The sequence below is a fragment of the Sceloporus undulatus genome, chromosome 1, assembly GCF_019175285.1.
Source record: "Sceloporus undulatus isolate JIND9_A2432 ecotype Alabama chromosome 1, SceUnd_v1.1, whole genome shotgun sequence".
Classification (NCBI taxonomy): Eukaryota; Metazoa; Chordata; class Lepidosauria; order Squamata; family Phrynosomatidae; genus Sceloporus; species Sceloporus undulatus.
The window spans coordinates 80,398,375-80,419,011 of NC_056522.1; the positions used below are offsets into that span (position 1 = coordinate 80,398,375).

Genomic DNA, 20,637 nt, shown 5'->3' on the forward strand with positions numbered 1-20,637 from the left:
ATTACAAATAAAGCAATGGGTGTCAATGATTAACAATGAAAACCCCAACATGCAACTACAGCTGCTACAAAAATTCTTCTTGTTGTGTGCCTTTAAGTCATTTTCAAATTATTGTGACCCTAAGGAGAACCTATCATGGGGTTTTCTGGGGGTGAGTTTGAGCCGTTGTCTCAAACTCAAACCATTATATCATGTTTGTTATTGCTGTGTGCCTTCAAGTCATTTCTAACTTATAGTGACCCTAAGGCAAACCTATAAGGGGGGTTGCCATGGCCTTCCTCTTCAGCTGAGAGAATATGATTTGCCCAGAGTCACCCAGTGGGTTTCCATGGCTGAGTCAGGATTCAAACCCTGGTCTCCAGAGTCACAGTCCAACATTCAAACCACTACACCACTCTGACTCTCATCAGATCAATTATTAACAAAACAGAAAGTAACCCCTTGGCCTAATCGACTGAACTAGCAACAAAAATTACATTCTCCCAATGACTAACTACTTGATCTCCCAAGTAGTCCAGACCAGAAAAATAGAGAAATAATTGAACACTCTGAAAGAACCATGTTGCAAGAACCCCATTGCTTCAACGTTACTAAGGATGAGGTTTTGTTAACTGCCGCGAACTCCCATACTATAAATTAGGCAGTATTTCCTAGACTATAATACCAGTGTGAACTTGCAGGTGATTAGGCAAAAAAGCATTAGAGAAAAGAAGTTAGAAAGAAACAATCTATGTGCACAGCTGTAGAGGAGGGCTGAAGGCTTTAAGGAATAGGATCTATTAACATACTTTGTTCAAATCTATGTCACAGACTTTCTGGGCAACTTTGGGATTCAGACCCTTGTTCTCCAAAACCAGAATATTTCTGCCTATTGCAGTGCAGCAGGAATGGGCAGCATACATCTTCTCTAGGTCATTTTGTAGTACCTCAAGGCTCATCAGCACTCCCACCAATAGATGGGCAAAAATGGCCCTAGACCAGGGGTAGGCAACCTGCGGCCCGCGGGCCGGATGCGGCCCGGCAAGGCCTTGGGACCGGCCCCCGGCCTGGTCCTGCCACCGATTGCCGTTGGGGCCTTTGGGGGGCAATTGTCTATAGAAGCCTCAGAAACATGCATTTATATTAACATTTTTTAAAAAATCAGCAATTTTTTTCACGTGTCCTCCAATTTTTTTAAAAAAGTGTCTTCCATTTGAAAATTTTGTCCTACATTTGTCCTGGTTTATTTATATATTTAATTTTTTTTAAAAAAAAAATTTAATTATTTATTTTTTGGCTTCGGCCCCCCAGTTGTCTGAGGGACAGCAACCCGGCCCCCGGCTCAAAAAGGTTGCCTACCCCTGCCCTAGACACTAGGAATGGACCCAGGAGACAATCCTGCTACATTTTGGCTCCCTAGAATCCTTTCTCTTTTTTGAATAAGAAGTAAATCAGAAGTTCCCAAAGTCCTAGCAACATATAAACCACTACACAATGCTGGCTCTCGAATTAATATTAATCACTGTAATTAGCCACATATTTATTTCTGACCTGTTTTTCCACAAAAGCTCTGAAACTGGTTTATAGTTAAAGATAGATATAGCACTAATAAAATTACAACAATAAAAAAAGTTGCAGAGCATTAAAATTGAGATTTAACATTAACTTTTGATTAAATATAATCTATTAATTTTTCAAAGGCAGATGATTAACCAATAAAAATGTAACTGACAACTCTGCTTCTCCAGGTCCCCATTGTTAACACTGTGCCAGTTATGTCAGAAACTTGCCTTGTTCTCACAGCAATTAATGTGAACTGATTATTCAAACAGGCTATTAAGAGAGAATAATATTTGCAATTTCGGTTCACTGCTGTTAGCCTGTTAATTTATTCTTGCCTCAAGAGAGCCACAAAATAGGAACACCAGTTTCTTTACCTGCAGTTCTGCACATAGCCAGATTGCTTAAATTCCATTGACTTTAAAAGGTTTTAAACAGTTAAAGCTTATATAAAACTGCAGTTTTTAACTGAACCATATTTTGGTCACTTTGAAATGTTCATTACTACTTGGGCATTTCACAAACAGAAACATTTAGTACAACCCCCCCCCCCCCAGCCTTTCTATTCATTTCTTGGTCATATTACATGATAAAAAACAACAACCGCAGTCTATGTAAAAAGCAAACGAAAAACTATTGGTCCTGTGATACTGGCCAAGATCTGACATCAGAAGAGGGATACAATGATAAAGCTCTGTCATATAGTCACATTTCATACTACCTGAAGTCATCCAAGGAGTGTAAAGGCACAAGAAGTCTTTGTGATCTGCTTGTTGTATTACAAGGTTTTAACAAAAAAAACTGACACTTTCTGAAACCTCAGGGACAACTTTAGGGCAAACCCCCTAAAACCATACCCCTTCAACTTCCAACTGAAGGCTTTCTGATGTGCTGCAGGTCGGGGTGTTGGGAAATGACAACTGCAAAACTATACTAGTCATGGAGTACTTTGAGACAGGCAGCTGGAGAGATCACTCAGGGTCCTGCTGCAGTTGCTTAGCTCAATGCACTCCATGACTGGGAGGGCATTGCAGTTGTCATTTTCCAGCACCCCAATCTGCAGTGCCTTCGAAACCCTTCCGTTGAGGCACTGTCTGGCTTATGTGGTAGGTTTTTGGAGTCACAACTGTAAATATGAATTCCAAATGTTCCAAGACTGTAAATCCAGTTTACAATGTTGTAAATATTGAACAGGGTGCCAGTTATCATTAATAATATCCTACTTAAGAAGCAGGGAGACACCAATTCAAGGCCAGAATTTATTGCATGATCGTATGGTGTGACTGCTGCCTATACTGGCTCCCTGTATCTTGACTCTTGACTTCGGAACAGACTGGACTATTGCTATCCTCTGATTGACCTCACCCTGGACTGGACTGACTATCATGTTCCCTGTTATCCTGACTTCAGCTTTGGCTTTCGGTTTGCTCTTTCTCTCACTCCCTGCAAGGTTTGTGGATTATTTCCAGCTGCATAGCTAATTATCTTGTTGAGCCATCCTTATCAGCGTATGTTTGTATGTGCTGGCTGCAGTCCTGGACAAATACAACCAGACACTGTAATTAAGCTGCTATCCAGAACTAAGTGTCTGGATAGAAGCTAAACTTCCCCCCCCCTTTTTTTTTCTTTTTGCAAAAACTTTCATGGACTTCAGTCTATTTCATCATATGCATCCAGTGAAGAGGGCTGGAATTCATGAAAATGGACACTAAATAGCTACAGTAGGAAAAAATCTTGGAAATTAAAATTGGTTTGAAATCAGAACTATACTTATTAAATATGGTGATTTAGAGAATAGTGAAAAAACAGAAACATTTGATAATTTGATAAACTATTTAGTAACGTCAGCAAGATTGGTCCTCACAAGAAAGTGGAAAACCAATAAAATTCCAACATGTACAGATTGAATAGGAAAAGTAATGGAAATGGCCCAACTTTGGTGAGGAGAACACAAACGGATTTATTTATAGAAAACCCGAAACCACTTATAGAATATGTTAAACAATTAAAAAGAGATATTTGTGTAATAGGGTTTCATAGCTAGGTAATTGAAATTTGTTTTGTTTTTTGGTATACTTCTTTTTTCCTTCCTTTTTTGTATTTATGTAAACCATGGAATGTGGAATAATAATAATAACAGAGTAAATGCTTAGGTTAGAAGAGAAACTTAGAAGATTAAGAAGGAGAAGAATACTATTACTTAAGAAGCCAAATAGAGAATAGGCAGAAAGCTTTGTTTGTTTGTCTTAAGAAGAGAGGGAAAGAGGGAAGGAAAAGTGATGGTTGTTATATGTTGTTATTTGGTCATATGTATGTCTATGTCCCTGTCAATGTATGTCCCAATTTATGTGTAAAATTTCAAATAAAAACTAGTTTAATCCTAAAATGAGCACTAAATAAAAAATATTGATGCAAGACTCTACAAAAATGTAATAGTAATTGTGACATCAAGACATACAGTGCATTGTTGTTGTGTGCCTTCAAGTTAGTTTTGATTTATGGTGATCCTAAGGTGAATCTGTCACGAGTTTTTCTTGGTAAGAATTGTTCAAAAGGGGTTTGCCATTGCCTTCCTCTGAGGTTGAGAGTGTGTGATCGGCCCTGATTTTGGACCCAGTGCCACAGCAGGTTGACCCAGCACAAATTTTTGCCCTTCCTTTGTGACATCACCAAGATCCGTTCCCTATGACAGAACAAGAGCATGCTGCCTGGTCTTAGGAACGGTCCCTTAAATCTCAGGGAATGGAGTGTGGCTGAGCAGACAACCCTTGTTCTTATTGTGTGCTTTCAGGTCATTTTCAGCTTATGGAAACCTTAAGGTGAAGCTATCTTGAGGTTTTCTTGGCAAGATTTGTTCAGAAGGAGTTGCCTTTGCTTTCCTCTTAGGCTGAGAGAGTGTGACTTGCCCAAGCTCACCCAATGGCTGAGTAGGGATTTCAACTCTGGTCTCCAGAGTTGTAGCCCAACACTCAAACAACATTATACTTATTGCTTGCTGAGAGCAAAATGTGAAACAGAAATATTCTTGCATTCCATTTAACACTGGAAGTAGAAAGGTTTCCTGTTGGTTTTTAATAACTACCTTCAGTGGGGAATTTCTTTGCTCGCTTCTCAAAGAACCACTCCCCTGTTTTCACTTTAACATCCCTGCAAAAACAAACAATACATATTTGAAGCTTATATTTTTCAAAAAATTAATTTTCTGCAATTTTTCACATACAGGCTGATTACTGAAAAATTAGCTTTACCCTGGCTATCAAGCAATGAAATCTCAACTATAGAAGGGCTCCAGGCCTAAACTTATTCTGTGCTTTTGCACAAGGAGGGAACAGCCACAACACTTGGTAGCATGGGCATAATATTTGCCTTCTTGAAAATACCAACAATTTGAGTTCTAGGCTTGAAAATCTGAATACAGATTTGGAAACATAGACTGTTTTATAGAGAGCTGTCTATGGCCCGTTACAAACGGGCACCCTAGTACGCGACGAGCGCGTACTAGGGTTAGAAAGGGGTGTCCTTTCCAGATGCCCCTAACCCTAATATGCGCTCTGCGCGTAGAAAATGGCAGCGGCCATTCCACACGGCTGCTGCCATGACTACGTCACGACCGCGCCACCTCCAAATGAGGTGGCATGGTTGTGATGTAATGGGGCCGCACAAGGGTGCCTAGTGCGCCCTTTCTGCGGCCCTGGAAGGAGCTCCGTTTCGGAGCTCCTTCCAGCTTTGCGTCGCTGGGCGCAGTCTTTAGATGGCTGTGCCAGCGACGCAGAAGAGAAAGGGGCCAAGCGGCCCCTTTCTCCTCCTCCCCGCCACCGCTGGGTGTCCTTGGGGCTCGAAGCCCCAAGGACACCCCTTTCCAGGCCACGGGGAAGCAGCCTTTTGCCGCTTCCCCCCAGCCTGGAAAGCGGTGGATCGGGGGCTCAGCGGCTGCCGCTCTGAGTCTGTAACCCACCTACATTCACTGGTGTTAGGGGCATAGGACCCCATGAAAATGGAAAAACTGCAAATAATTTTTTTAACCTGAGAAAACACCTCTCTAGGAATCACTAGGTACTCCAGCACAATTCTATGGTCAACGTCCACCAAAGGCTGAGCATAGAATTTTGATAGAGGACCTATGAATGCAATCTCTATGTCTGTCAGTGCAGCTTCCAGTGAATGTTTCCATAGAGGAAACACTATAGGACCTAGAGTTTCTTAGAAAGAACATATGAATCAAATCTGCAAATATCATCAAATCAGCAAATGTCAAAGCTGCAAATCAGGAGTAGGCAACCGTGGGAGGATAGGGGACACATTAGCCCCCCCCCCCCAAACTGGAAGGTTAGACCCTGTGCAAAAAATAAAATTTTACCACTAAATGCCTTCTAGGTGAAGTGGGGACATTTTTTGCCATGCTTTGAGGAGCTCTTGACTCCCTGTATTTGACCCCCTAAGGGTCAAATGAGTCCCCACTTTGCCCATCCCTATTCAATTCACAGATTGAAATAAGAGTTTGAAACAGGTTTACAACACATCTGACAGTTGCCTATGCGCAACGATTATTTTTTTTTTACAAAAAGCACCTTCCCCAACCTGAAGCCCGCTCCCCCAAGTGTATTAAACTATTTTATTTATTAGGTATATTCATATCCCACATTTTCTCCAATGAGCGCAGGTGGTATACACAGCTCTCACTTTTCCCCCATTTTATCCTCTCAAGACCACTATTAGGTAGATCATGATTAGAGGGTGACTAGCCCAGTGATAAGCTTATCGCACAGTATTTGGAGTCATGGGAACAGACAGGAATGGGGGAAAACATGTGTTATCACACAGGAGAATGCCACTGATGCTGCTGGAGTCCCAAAGCCATTCACCAGCCGTTCCTTGCAGCTGATTTTGAAGAACAGTTCAAAATCATACTTCAAAATCAGCTGCATGGAATGGATGGGGAATGGCTTAGGGACTCCCGGCAGCATCAACAGTGTTCTCTCGTGCAATAACACACATTCTCCCCCCCCGTTCTGTTCCGTTCCAGTCCCTCCAAGTACTGTGCACTAAGCTTATGAGTTTCATGGTTCACTGGGGGCTAGAAAATGGATCTCCGAAGTCTTGAATCAAATACAGTTTAATCACTATACTGTATCTAGTGATCATGCACTATGGTTTTTCTTTCATCTAAAATTAGTCAAAAGGAGGAGATGATTTTGATCATAACTACAGCCTAGAGGTAGGAATGTTTATCCTTTTCTCCCATACCACTTTCAGTCATTAACTAAGGAGGAAGAATTACACAGGCACAGTATCTTTTTTTTTTAATCCATGGCTAATAACAGTTAAAGAGTGGCTTTGCCTGGGGGAAAGCTTAAACCATTCCTTCCCCTTATGATTCTCAAATGATTTCTTTTAGGCTTCAAGTACTGTAAAGCTGTTTCAAATGAACTGTTACAGTCCTTCATTAATTGCACTATATGAGACTACAAGGCAGAAATAGGCTATTTGAATGCTTACCTTTGTAAGGAAAACATTTTGTGCATGGAAAGGTAGCACATCAAAACTAGGCAAATGCCTTTCTGTTTGTGTGTACTTTCAACTTACAGCAACCCCTTGAATTCCACAGAGTTTTCTTAGGCAAGGAATACTCAGAAGTGGTTTTACCAGTTCCTTCCTCTTAAATATAGCCTACAGCACCTGATATTCATTGGTGGTCTCCCATCCAAGTTTGCCCTGCTTAGTTTCTATGTTCAGACAGGATCTGATGCTTTAGGGTATTTAGGCTCTTTACTTTTTCCTCAACACAATAATTTTCCATGTTAAAGAGGCTTCTTTTTACACAGGAAGGTGTTTTTTTTAAAGGATTTCAGGAAGGGGTTGTATCATATGCTGATTGGTGTACTGGGTTAAAATAAACTGACCTGGGGTAAATTGATCATATCTTAGAGGTAAAAAGAGTGGGAGTCACAAAGCGTGGGAGTCCCAAGAACTCCAGTATTGCTCTAGCCACACAAAGTAAGATTACTTTATTCTAATCTTTTATTTAACCTGACAACTCAATAACATTTCTTAATTAGTACTGAAGGCCTTGATAGCTGGTGTCTACTAGATAACAAACATATTCTAATGAAAGAAATAGTAGCACCACCTCCCCATGTCAGTTTATTTTAACCCAGTATAAAATCAGAACAAACAGGAACAAAATATGAAACTTAAATCAGTCTGAATGTACCCACAGTGAGAATATGGAGACCAATATTGACTTCTTGAGCTGCCTGGCTGAAAGAACCAGCTCACCTCATAACAAGATGATGACTGGGTGAGGAAAAAAAGAATACTAGTGCAAGCATTCACTTACAACAACTTCTATTGCATTGAAATAATGTGTCAGAGAGGCCAGATCTCAGACTACCATGTGCTGTAGTTAGTACAAGGATACTAGCATTCTGCCCCTCTGCACATGTGGATCTCCCACAAGAACTACAGAAAAAAATCTTAGCTGGATGAGCCACATGTTTGATAAACTGCTGCAATTCAAATGTTCTTCAGTGTCTGTAACTACTGCAGCGTTTTACTGACATCAGGCTTCCTACAAGATGTCAATGCCTTTTAACTTTCCCAGAGCTAAACTACTTCTCCCGCCACATTTGCGGCTTTGACTTTTGTGGCTTTGATTATTCATGGATTTTATTAATATTTTATCTCTAGGAATATCTAAGTCCTCTAGAGCAACTCTGTGGTCAACTTTAACAAAAAGTCGCACTGAAGGACCTAGAGATTCCTAGAGAGAACTCTCCACCAGGCATCTGTAGCTCCTCCAGCGCAATTATATGGTTAATGTCTGGCGGATGTTGACTACAGAGTTACACTGGAGGACCTAGATATTCCTAGAGAGGTGTTCTCTTGGTAAAAATATAGTGATTTTTGTTATTTGATGTATTTCCACATTCATGGGGGTCATGTGTCCCTAACCCCAGCAAATGTGGAGGGATGAATGTAATCTAGACACTATTCACACAGTCAGTAATTATGGTAATTGCTTTTTAAAAAGAAAGTACAAGAAAGGGGGAAGGAAATCTTGAGTACAAGGGAGGGGGAACTTATGCCTTCCTCCCATGATGTAGTCCCAGTCCAGACGGGTGGTCTTGCACCTTCTATTTGCACTATGAAACCCCTTCTGTTTGGTCAATGGGAGCTTCCCCTCCATGCAAATAGAAGGTTTGGAGTGGGAACTGATCTGGATTGGTACCTGAAGGGGAGAATTAACACTCAACTAGGGCCTTGATTCAAATTAGAAGCGGTTCAGCTCCCAAGGGCTATTTTATAAAGTATTTGTAACTCTGAAAATCAACTCAACCCTATCATAAACACTATTAAACATTCAGACTGTACTCCTTTCCTTCCTTGCTCCCAGGAAACTCTGCTAGCTCTCCTCCACCACTGTTCGTTCTTAATTCCTTCTTCTCCCATCCCCAAAGACATGCTGCCTTCTTTTCTTTCTTCCTTTTCAACAGAAGACTGCTCTACAGCTCCTACAAGTCTGAGATCCATAATGGACTTTACTATTTTCATAAAGAAGACAACAAATAACCCAACTACAGAGAGTTAAAATTTGGTGTACCCCAGGGCGCCATCCTGTCTCCCATGCTATTTAACATTTACATGAAGCCACCTGGTGAAATTATCCGGAGACATGGGGCGGGGTGTTATCAATATGCTGATGACATCCAAATATATTTCTCTATATCTTGGACTGATGCAGTGACTAAGGATGGCATCTCTCTTCTGAATGCTTGTCTTGGGGTGGTGATGGACTGGATGAGGGAAAACTGACTTAAGCTGAATCCAGGTAAGACCGAGGTACTCGTTATAGGAAACCCGAGCCTGGGTATGGAGTTATGGCAGCCAGTTCTATATGGCAGCCAGGTTAATTACATGTACTTCTCGTAATGATCACATAACACCAGTTTTGAAATCCCTTCATTGGCTACCAATTAGTTTCCGGCAAGGTACAAGGTGTTGGTGATTACATTTAAAGCCCTACATGGCTTGGGTCCAGAATACTTATGGGAACACCTCCTTCTGTCCTTCTGTACTGTCCGTCCCACACGCTAAGGTCCTTGGGGAAAAATCTACTTCAGCCAAAAAAATCTAGACTAACCTCAGTTACCCAGAGGGCCTTCTCCACTGCTGTTCTGAACCTTTGGAATGACCTGCCGAAGGAGATCCGCCAAATTTCCACTCTTACAGCCTTTAAGAAGACTCTTAAGACAGATCTTTTCCGGCAGCCTTCCCTACCTAATTCCTCTCTCCGTTTACTGTGACTTACGTCGCTCTGTCCACCAATTCTTCTCTTAAATTTAATGAGAAGAATTCAATTAAAATTAATTAAAATTAAATTCTTCCCTCAAGAAGAGCCCTCCCTCCATGCCAGCTGTCAATCATCCGGCCTGGGAGGGAGTGAAAAGGCAGGCCAAACTCCATCAGAGCTAGCCTCAAAAAGAAGAGCCCTCCCTCTATGCCAACTGTCATCATCAGGCCTGGGAGGGAGTGAAAAAGACAGGCCCAACTCCATCAGGCCTAGCTGTGAATTACTGTGACTTACATTGCTCTGTTTTATTGTATTGTATTGTATTGTATTCTCTACGCATTTTTATTGCTGTGACCCACCCGGATTCCTTGTGATTGGGCAGGCTATAAATAAATCATTATTATTATTATTGCTATTAAGTGATTTGCACAATAATTCTCACTCATAAGCATAGCAGATAGTGCACATCCACAGGGAGGGTTTCAGATAGATGCGACATCCGGAGCACACTTGATGACTGCACCCGTTGCACACTGCACCTCTGTTTATCAGCATTCCAAGAGACCTCTGGCAGCGGGCACATGACTTTGCCTGATTTTCACTGCTTGTGCTTTTTGCCCTCTTCCATCGAAGTTTCTGCAGCTGTATTTTCAGATTTCTGTTCTCAGGACAGAGGAAAGAGGTGTGTTACTATGGAAACATTTTCAATATTAGACCCTGTAAAAGTTGCTAGAGTGCAACATGAGCCCAAGTCAGCATAACTGATAGTAATGGATGATGGTAGCTGCAGTTCAACAACATATGAAGGATCACAGCTTCCCCAAATCTGATATTCCTGGAAAATGACTGGAGGATATCACCCAGAGGTTTGAGCTAAAGTGTCATCCTTGTAGCTCATCTAGAAACTGTTTTAGGACAGGAAAATATATACAAGCTGAAACTTGATCCTGACAAAATGAAAATACCACAGGCAAGAAAAGTTGACAAATCTGCACAGAAGATTTCACTGGTTTGAGATAGGGCTCACAGTTCCTCTGAAATACTACATTCATAATTTGAGGGTTATCCTGAACTATCCGTTGAGGCACAGGTAGCTGTGGTGGTCAGGACTATCTTTTACCAATTGAGGTTACTGTACCAACTGTGATCTTATCTGAATGAAGGAGATAAGAGTTACTCATCCTTTGGTTACATTCAGACTACACCAGTGCATAGAAACACAGTTTATGTGTGGAGTCTCTGAAGACAGTTTGGAAAGCTACACTAAGCAGATTCTAATGGAAGCAAAGCATTTGGATCATATTGTCCCTGTTTTATGCCAGCTGCCATGACTGTCTACTCACTACACAGTGCAATTCAAAGTTCTGGCATCCAAGAGTTAGGGACCAACATGCTAAAAGAATTAATTGCACTTACACAAACCCTCCTGAGCATTTAGGTTTGTTTAACGGATGCTGCTTCTTTGCTTGCCATTAATTGCAATTAGATTGGTGGTGGGCATGAGGGAATAGGGCCTTTGCTGCAGCAATTGCATCATCATGATCATCATCCTTGGTGAGATTCCCTCCTCTAAGACATAAATTTGGCTCCTTCACTGTCATTCTTTGGGCAAGCCCATAAAATTTAAAATTATTATTTTAATCTGCCTTTGGTCAGTAATGGATTTTTATCTCTTACATGAAGACTTTACCTTTTTTCTCGTTGGCTTTTGAATGAAACATTTTTTAAAAATTTAAATATTGGTGTTTATTGATTTTTGTTTTGTTTTGTTTTAATATCTTGCTTCTGATTCTGTATTTTAGGGGAAATATTTTAAAGCATCTAAGAATTACAAGAAATAAACTAAGAAATAAATAAATCCGTAACTTCTATGCTGAAGTAATAGTTGATTTCAAGATCTTAGTGGAGCTTACTTCTTTTGCCCTTTCTTAGATTATCTGGGTTTTTTAAAAAAGTATTTTGCATTACATACTTCCTGCAAATGTTTTCTTCTGGAATACTATTATGAGAATGGCCAAGTGAAGAAGATGAGGGGGGCACAGCAGCAAATAACAGATGAGAAAAATAAAAGCAGACCAAAACTAGAGGAGGCGGGGGTTAGAGAATTATGGCACACCATATTCCAAAATGGTAACATACCTTATTCTTTCTTCATCCACCTTTCTTAATATTTGGTCACGATGCAGGACCTCTAAAATAATCTCTTGCTCCAGGCCCTTAAGGAAATTGAGATCAAGTTCCCTGGACATTTTTTCTCCTGTTTCTAACAACACTGTTTAGAGACTCCTATGAACCCCTTCAGGAGACACGTGTTGCTGAAGCCTTTCAGGAATCGAAAAAAGTTGTATGTGTTAACACAGAACTGCCTGTGTTGATTTTGTGTTTATTTCAGATCCATTTGCATTGTGTCATACTTCTGAAGAAGAATGAAAAGAGTCCTTTTCCTTGCAGGTCATCATTTTCGTACTCATCACCTACTGAACACAGATGGTTTGCAGGATAACACTTAGTGCTACTGTCTCCCACAAACAAGGGGACTTCAGGCTCCCAGTCTGGTGCAAGCAGTGCCTAAACAGATGGAATGATAAGCAGTTTGGGTTGATTAATACAGTACATATTTGTATGCTTCAAATTAGGAAATATTAGAAATAGTAAAAAAAAAAAACAAGAAAGTAATCGCACTTACCTTGTTTTAACTTTAGGGATTTCATATGAATATAAGATTATTTTTCTTAAGACCTATGGAAGAAGGGGGGGAAAGGGGGGGGGGGAGTTACACCTTCTCCAACCTCACTTTTTTTTCTGAAACACAGTGCTAGCTCCCAGTTCTTCAAAAAAGGAAAATACACACTGTGCTAACATACATTTCATAAAGTTACTGAGCCGCAAACATATGAAAGATGATTCATCATTGTTCAGACTCATTACAATGAGATAAGTACCCCAGCCATCATATGCTTACTCACCCTGGTGCAAAACAAGGCATCAAACAAAGTCAAAGCCTTGTGTGCAAGCCATTTTGCTGTATGAAAAAAAAATGAGGGGAAATAATACAATTATTGTTAATATTATTAATATTTTTTATTTATTTATATCCCGGCTTTCGCCCAATATAGGGACTCAAGATGACTAATACAAACAAGAAAATTAATACAAGGTATCATAGAACTCAACCCACATCCTAGTTTAAAACAACAAAAAAAGAAGATACCTTAACTGAAATACATATCCCTCTTCATGCACTCTGCTGTTCCTCTTATTCTCCTGGAGTGAGCATGTACCCTGGTGCAAAGGACAGGCACTTTATAGAGTCTTTTTAAAATCAATCAATTATTTATAGGCCTTAATAGATAATGGATATGTCTTTGAATCTATCCCTGGATGGTGTCTGCAGAGGCAGATAAAAACATTCTGTGCAAAACAATGCCATTATCACTGACCACACACAGCCCATACTCATACCAGCTCAGGGGTGAGCTTTGTCCAGAAGATACACATTTAACAGGAAAAGCCATGTCTGCATTGACTTATAGTTGTCAACAGTAAAAACCAGCAAGCATTTAAACAAAAGCCTCTAGCTTGGAGAAAAATTTAATTATAAAGAGAAGATAAATATAGGTTGCAAATGCATGAGTGATCACTCATCTTCTGGAATGCTGCAAGAGTAAACCAAGGGCACAATACCAATTTTAAGAGAAAGCATAAGAAGCTGGGAGAGGGGTTGGAAGAAGAAACTGTGTGTATTTGTTTGTGATTCTAACCAAAGATCATGTCTCCATGTCTATTAACATAAAAGAGGCTGCTATGTGCCTGACTGATGGCTTTGAGGTCCAAATGAAACAAATCACAGCTTTTTGCAGTTTCAGAGATTTTTCATGTATTTCACCCCCTATCAACAAAACATGTCAAGACACATGGCTGAATTAAGCAATTAAGTTGAATTAAATATTCACAGCATCACCAAAACAAGGTACACTTAACCATAGTAGTGCAGTGTGTGCTACTGTAATGAGTAAGCAAGACCAACTCATAACATACCATGGCAAACAGGGTTCTCTAGGAATTATAAAGACTCCATCCAAAGTGTTATGAACTTAAAAAATCATATTACAATTTCTGCTATTTACATTCAGAAAACAAATTGATCTTCAGAAAAAGGCAACAAAATCCAAAACAGTGATACCTTTATTGGACCGATTAAAAAGCACAAAATATATCATACACGCGTTTGAAACTTCACTGGCTTTTTCATCAGGTAAAGATCCTAAAAAATCAAAAAGGTAAAGATAAAGGTAGTCCCTTGACATGAATGTCTCGTTGTAACCAACTGAAGGGGGTAGTGCTCATTTCTGTTACTAAGCCAAAGAGCCAACATTGTCCAAAGACAACTCCAGTGGTCATGTGGCCAGCATGACTGCACCGAACACTGTTACCTTTCCACCAAAGTGGTATTTATTTATCAACTTGCATCTGCATGCTTTTGAACTGCTAGGTTGGCAGAAACTGGGATGAGTGACGGGAACTCACCCCATCATAAACTGCCAACCTTCCGATCTTCTGATTGTCAGAATTGGCATCTTAACCACTAAGCCACCTCATCTCTTTTAAAAAATCAAACAAATCCCTTTCTTAGACAGAAGCAACACTAAGTTGAAGGCACAAGTAATTTGTTGTGGAATATGCTCACATGAGACATGGCTTGCAACAATAGAGTTAAATGTGCATTACAAAGGAAAGAAGGAAGTTATGTAATAGATCATTTCATACTACATAACCACAGAGAAATAAACTTGCACCTATTAAAGTCAGAAATTCATATTTATACAGTACTGTTAAATGCAACATTTTCATACTTTGATGCACCTTTCCAAAACAAAAAGGCAAATTTGCCTGATGTTCATTAACAGATTAATTGGTTTATTTTTATTTATCTTTTTAATGAGTGAACAATCTTCTTCCCAAAAAGAACACATCTATTGTCATCTAGTAGATGGCCATATAATGAGAAGACATGACTCACTAAAAGACAATAATGCTTAGGAAAGTAGAAGGCAACAGGAAAAGAGGAAGGCCACATTCCAGATGGACAGACTCAATCAAGGAAGCTATGGCTCTGAATTTGCAAGACTTGAGCAGGATGGTTGAAGGTAGGGGGGACTTGGAGGACTCCCATTCATAGGGTTGCTGTAAGTTGAAGTCGACAGCAGTTAACAAGAACAACAAAGACAGTAGAAACTGACATCCTCTGTGCAACATTACAGAAGGGGAGGAACTTCATGGAACTGGAAGAGACCTCAAGGGTCATCCAGTCCTACCCCATTCTGCCACGCAGGAACACACAATCAAATCACTTTGAATCTATTGCTCCAGGTCCTATTCTGTGGAGCAGCAGAAAACAAGCTTGCTCCATCTTCAATATGACACCCCTTCAAATATTTATACAGGGCTATCATATCACCTCTTAACCTTATCTTCTCCAGGCTAAACATACCCAGCTCCCTAAATTACTCCTCATAAGGCATGGTTTCCAGCCCCTTCACCATTCTGGTTGCCCTCGTTTGGACATGCTTCAGCTTGTCAACATCCTTTTTGAATTGTGGTGCCCAGAACTAGACGCAGTATTCTAGGTGAGGCCTGACCAAAGCAGAACAGAATGGCACTATTACTTTTCTTGATCTAATTACATTGGCTTTTTTAGCTGCCACATCACACTGTTGACTCATGTTCAACTTGTGGTCTACTAGGACTCTTAGATCCCTTTCTCCAGGGAGCCTGGTGGTGCAGTGGTTAAATGTTGGTACTGGAGGCACTCAGTCACAAGATTGTGAGTTCGATAGGGTTGACTCAGCCTGGCCTCCTTCTGAGATTCTAAAATGAATACCCAGCTTGTTGGGGACAATTAGCTTATATGTTGTAAACCACTTAGAGACTTTAATTCACTATGAAGCAGTATAGAAATGTAGCTGCTATTCCTATTGCTTTCACATGCAATCTTGTTAGGCCAGGTGTCTCCCATTCTATATCTGAGCATTTCAGTGAAAAACTGATGGCAATAAATAAATATTGTGATCTGATGAGAATACTACTGGAGGTGCTTGTTCATGACAAAATGTAAAAATTATTATTGCAGTAGGAAAGTGCATGGTTCACCTCTCTCCACAACAACCTTTCAAGGTAAGTTTGCAGAGAGGCAGTGATGGCCAAAGGTCACATGGTGAATTCCATGACCGAGCAGAGATCTGAACTTTGTTACAACACTTTAAGCATTACTCTATAGTGGTTTTCTCAGATTAGTTGTAACTATAAAACACAGTATCAAGGTTGAGACTTAGTGCAAGAAAAATGCAACAATGAATGGTAGAATTTGCATAATTATAATTTGCATAATGTTCAGGTTAAGTGCTCAGATCTGAAAAAGTGGAATACGGCAATCTTAAGATAAAACAACACTAGACCTGGAAATATTATTTAATACAATACATATTTGTAGAAGTTGTATCACATTAGCTCCCATCATATGTGCAAGTGCACTTTTAAAACATATCAAATACATGCATTTTTAATCCATCATAAACAGTAATGAGAACTATAAATCCTAAAATAGGATAGCATGATAGAAAATAGGGAGTTAAATTTTAAACATGAATTTTCCATTTGTTGGCAATTGGAATTTTTTTTTGGGGGGGGGATTTAGCACTCTCTTTTAATCATAACTGTATGGTATCTTTGGGGTATTACATGAGGAGAAATGAGATAGTACACTCGATTGCTGATTCAATAAATCCTGAAAAACAGTGCATATGCATTCTGCTAGTGGCAGAAAACACATTAATTAGCTACAGAGAGAGGAATGAATATCATCTGCCTTGCAAATATCTAAGTGACACTATCATGTGAAACAAGCCCTACCTTTGTTAGCAAAGATCTCCTGACCTTCTTCTCATAGAGTTCCACATGGTTCACTTTATTGAAGAAAAAAGCTTATCACCTTCTCATCCATTTTCTTCCTGTTGGGCCCACATTTGACATATAGGACCTCTGTACACTTCACTGTATGGTCCTACAGCTTTCCATATCAGAAGTACTTGCTACTCATGTAGTCGGATGTCAAAACAGACCTTAAATGCTTTAAATGTTTCGGAGGGAGTAGCTTGCTGTGAGAAAAGACAAAACTTTACTCATCAAAATGTACTTGAAGCCTCGCTAAACCACCTAACAGGAAGAGCAGTAGCTGTTAAATAAATGTTCACATGATTTCCTCCTCTCCCCCTTCCTAATGTTAGAAGTGTGCAATATTGCAATCCTCAACTTCCGCAAACTTTCAGATTAAGATCACCGAGAGCTTCAATATATCATTTACTAGAAATGACAGTTTTTCCCTCCCTTGACATCGTGGTGGCCTGTATGTTGTATGTGTATTCAGGGTTAGCTGTGCTGTGGCCATACAGCAAAATAAAACAAAACCCAACATCCACAAAAGAGTAGTATCTTTATACTGGTCAGCCAAAATGCACATAACACATGATGTAAATTTTTCAAGCTTGACTAGCTTCTTTATTAGGCAAAAGATGTTTAAAAAATCACACAGGAAGAAGAAAGAGTGACAATGCTGAAGTCACCAGCCTACACTGTGTATGAATGTTGTCTCTTTTCTAATGCAGTTGGTTTGGAGGGTGGAAGCCATACCTCTCTTGGCCATGTAGGGACTTTAGCCAAGGACAGTGGAATTTAAACTCAATTAGTAAAGCCACAGGCCCCTTTCTTGTTTGTTGCATGATTATTATCATATATATTCCAACTCTTGTTTTACCAGAATATAGTCATATGTAGTTATTTTATTTGGATAGATCCATCTTGCCCATGGCAAGCTCTGTCTGCTCTTTGCTGGTATGAGCAGAAGTCAAAGGACGGAGAGGTAGTAATGGGCTGCATTTAGGGACTTATAACTTGTGAGAGGGCCTATGAAACATTCCTTCTTTTAGGTACCCCATGGAAAATAAACATCTTTTTATGGAACTAACGATGCTTTTGTGACATTTCTAGTCAGTATCATACTATTCACCCTTATTTTACACTGATTTGCAGGTCCAGTAACCAACAAACCTCAGACTAGGGAAAACATCACCATGCTTAGCAAATCTGTCTCAAGAGTGAATGAATGTGGGTAGTAAGGATCAGCATAGCTAATCCAAACATATTCTTGCCACATGGTGTGCCAGTCTTCTAGAACAGTGTTTCATGTTGGAAGCAAAGAGGTTTCAGGACTTTTTAAAAAAGTGATTAGTAAGAGAGGGGAGTCTAGATAATGCCTGCCCTTTGTTTTCACCTCTCTGTATCTTTCTTTGGTATGTGTACTCATGCTATTTGCTTCCTTCTTACCTATAAAGATCACTTCCCCCTTCTCAGTCTCTTTGGCCTGTTACAGACAGGCCAAAATAAAGCTGCTTCGAGTCACTTTGGAGGTATGGTATTTCAATGATGCATGAGTCCTAAGAGTCCAAAAGCCACACCAAAGCTGCACTCCAGTCCTTAGGACCAGAGCGTGGCTTTGGTGCGGCGTTTGGTCTCTTAGGATGCATGCATCATTGAAATACCATACCTCCAAAGTGACTCGAAGCAGCTTTATTTTGGTCTGTCTGTAACAGGCCTTTGTTCCCTTTGTCTGGGAAGAAGTATCCATGTGGCTCCAACCCCAATAATGGATGCTAGCCTATACCTACATATGACATCCATCTTTTATACACTCTTCTAACCAAGTATAGGTCAACTTCTTTTGCCTATCTCCTTTCCTATCCTAAGATGGATTTCCTGGGACAGTAAGCATAAGTTCTCCTTTTACGTTACAAGAGCATTCTAAGTAATTACTCTTCTTTCTAACACAAGTTCATATTGTGCTAGCCCTGCTGCACTTTGCTTCGTACTGAAATCACGAACTGCAAAAAGATGCAGATATTCCTTCCTGCTCAGTTTGTTAGCCAAAAAACTGAACAAGAAGCCAGAGGATTTTAAACAGGAACAAAAACTTTATTTGGTTTTGCAAAATCAAGGCAAGTTTGAGCGAGACAAGAGGCAAAGCTCAAATCTTGTCTGGGTCCAGAACAAAGAGTTCTGGACCATTTTATACTTTTTCAAACCCCCTCTGACATCATCTTTGGCAAACCCCATTACATCATTACACTACCAATACCTGCCATTTTAAAAACTAATTCTATCCATTAACAGATATGGTTACAAATGACAGATGAACACTCTAATACATAGCCATTACATGTATATGTTGTAAATACAATGGTGCACTCATAGCAGATTACATTACCTTAAAGACTATAACTTTTTAGCTGTTCTTAAACATAATTAACTCAAAAAGAGGGTATAGTTAGATCATATAACTCCATCTGTCCCCTGTAAACTGAGTATACCATAGAATATAGTTGTTCTTTGATTGCTGGAAAGGTCAGGTCACAATATGCCTCTGCATTTTAGACAAAGGCACCTTCAGTTCTATATGTTTCAATTTTATCTTTGAATTTTACCAGTTTTGAGATTTGGAGTATCACTCTCATGTTTAATTTCTCTAAATCTCGCGGCTTCAGTACCAAATATTACTAAATTTCACATGTCAGTTTGCATTTGCTTCTCATCTTGAACCAATTCCCCAGCATAAGAAAAGAGTTATAACTGGAAAGACAAAGGGGAATGAAATGAAATAGTCCTGACTTGGGCCTTTTCATGCAGGACAAATTCAAGACAACCTCAGATTTCAGTATCTTGTGAACTTCATCAGTCAACAATCATTGTTTCTCTTCTGCTCATATTGATATTTGCAAAATTCTGTCCCATGTCATAAGACAACTGGCAAAAAGCAGGGCCAGACATGGCAAGCACTAAGTTCCTAGAGAACTTGAGCAAATAATGTTGCCTAAGAACAGAAACCGCTCTAACCAGCAGTGGTAAGTTTGAGAGGGGAAATAAATACATTAGATAGTTCTGAGAGAAGAAAGCTGGAAGGAACTAAGGAAGAAATATCTCAGGGAGCAAATAGATGTGAGAGAGCAAACAGAATCAGGAGCTGTTCTTCATTTTGGGATGAAGTTCTGAACCTATGTTTGGCAAGACCATATGAAAAGGGAGGATGAGTAGTCTCATTTATATAGCTTTTATTTATTGCACAAAACCGCACTGATGTTTAATAATCCCATGTGAAAAACCTGCTGTAACCCCCCCCCCAAAATCTAGAGAAAGCATTCTCCAAAATGGGAAAGATGCCTGATTTCTGCTTTTTAAATTTATTTATCTACTTATTCACTAGTAAAATGGTGCACTGACACAAGAAGCCAGCACTGTTAAGCAAAGCTAGACAAGATCCTAAAGAGTAAAGATATACAACTGAGTACTAACATTACAATTGTCCACATCACTGCATCTCTCATCACCCTGTATGGGTGTGAGAGGACCAAAAAGACAAACAAATAGGTCCTTGAACAGATCAGGCCTGAAATCTCCCTGGAAGCCAAGATGATCAAACTGTTGTACTTTGGCCACACCTTCACTCATTAGAAAAGACAATAATGCTGGGAAAGGTGGAGAGAAGTACATTAGAAAGAGAGGAAGACCTCAAGCTAGACGGATAGTCTCAATTAAGGAGGCCACAAGTATAAATTTACAGGACCTAAGCAGAGCAGTAGAGAACAGAGGAGCCTGGAGATGTCTCATACACAGGGTTGCCATGAGTCCAGGTCAACATTTAACAACAAATGACAAATGATGGGGAGGAATCAACCCATGGAAATTGAGATGAATAGACCAGG

General features: G+C 39.9%; 1 protein-coding gene across 5 annotated transcripts in view; it reads right to left on the reverse strand.

Annotated features, from left to right (window-relative positions):
• SYTL3 (synaptotagmin like 3) overlaps window positions 1–20,637 on the reverse strand; it is a 55,667-nt gene that overhangs the window by 31,147 nt on the left and 3,883 nt on the right. For 2 of the 5 annotated variants that reach the window (XM_042445738.1, XM_042445737.1), the window contains exons 2-6: window positions 16,739–16,983; window positions 12,516–12,568; window positions 11,969–12,397; window positions 10,272–10,487; window positions 4,622–4,686 (exon numbers count right to left, since the gene is read on the reverse strand). In XM_042445738.1, coding sequence (XP_042301672.1) covers window positions 4,622–4,686; window positions 10,272–10,487; window positions 11,969–12,078 — 391 coding nt within the window. In that variant the 5' untranslated portion in view covers window positions 12,079–12,397; window positions 12,516–12,568; window positions 16,739–16,983. Of the gene's footprint in view, window positions 1–4,621; window positions 4,687–10,271; window positions 10,488–11,968; window positions 12,398–12,515; window positions 12,569–13,040; window positions 13,112–16,738; window positions 17,397–20,637 lie in introns of those variants that run through there. The other 3 variants (XM_042445739.1, XM_042445740.1, XM_042445736.1) reach the window with 3 other exon arrangements.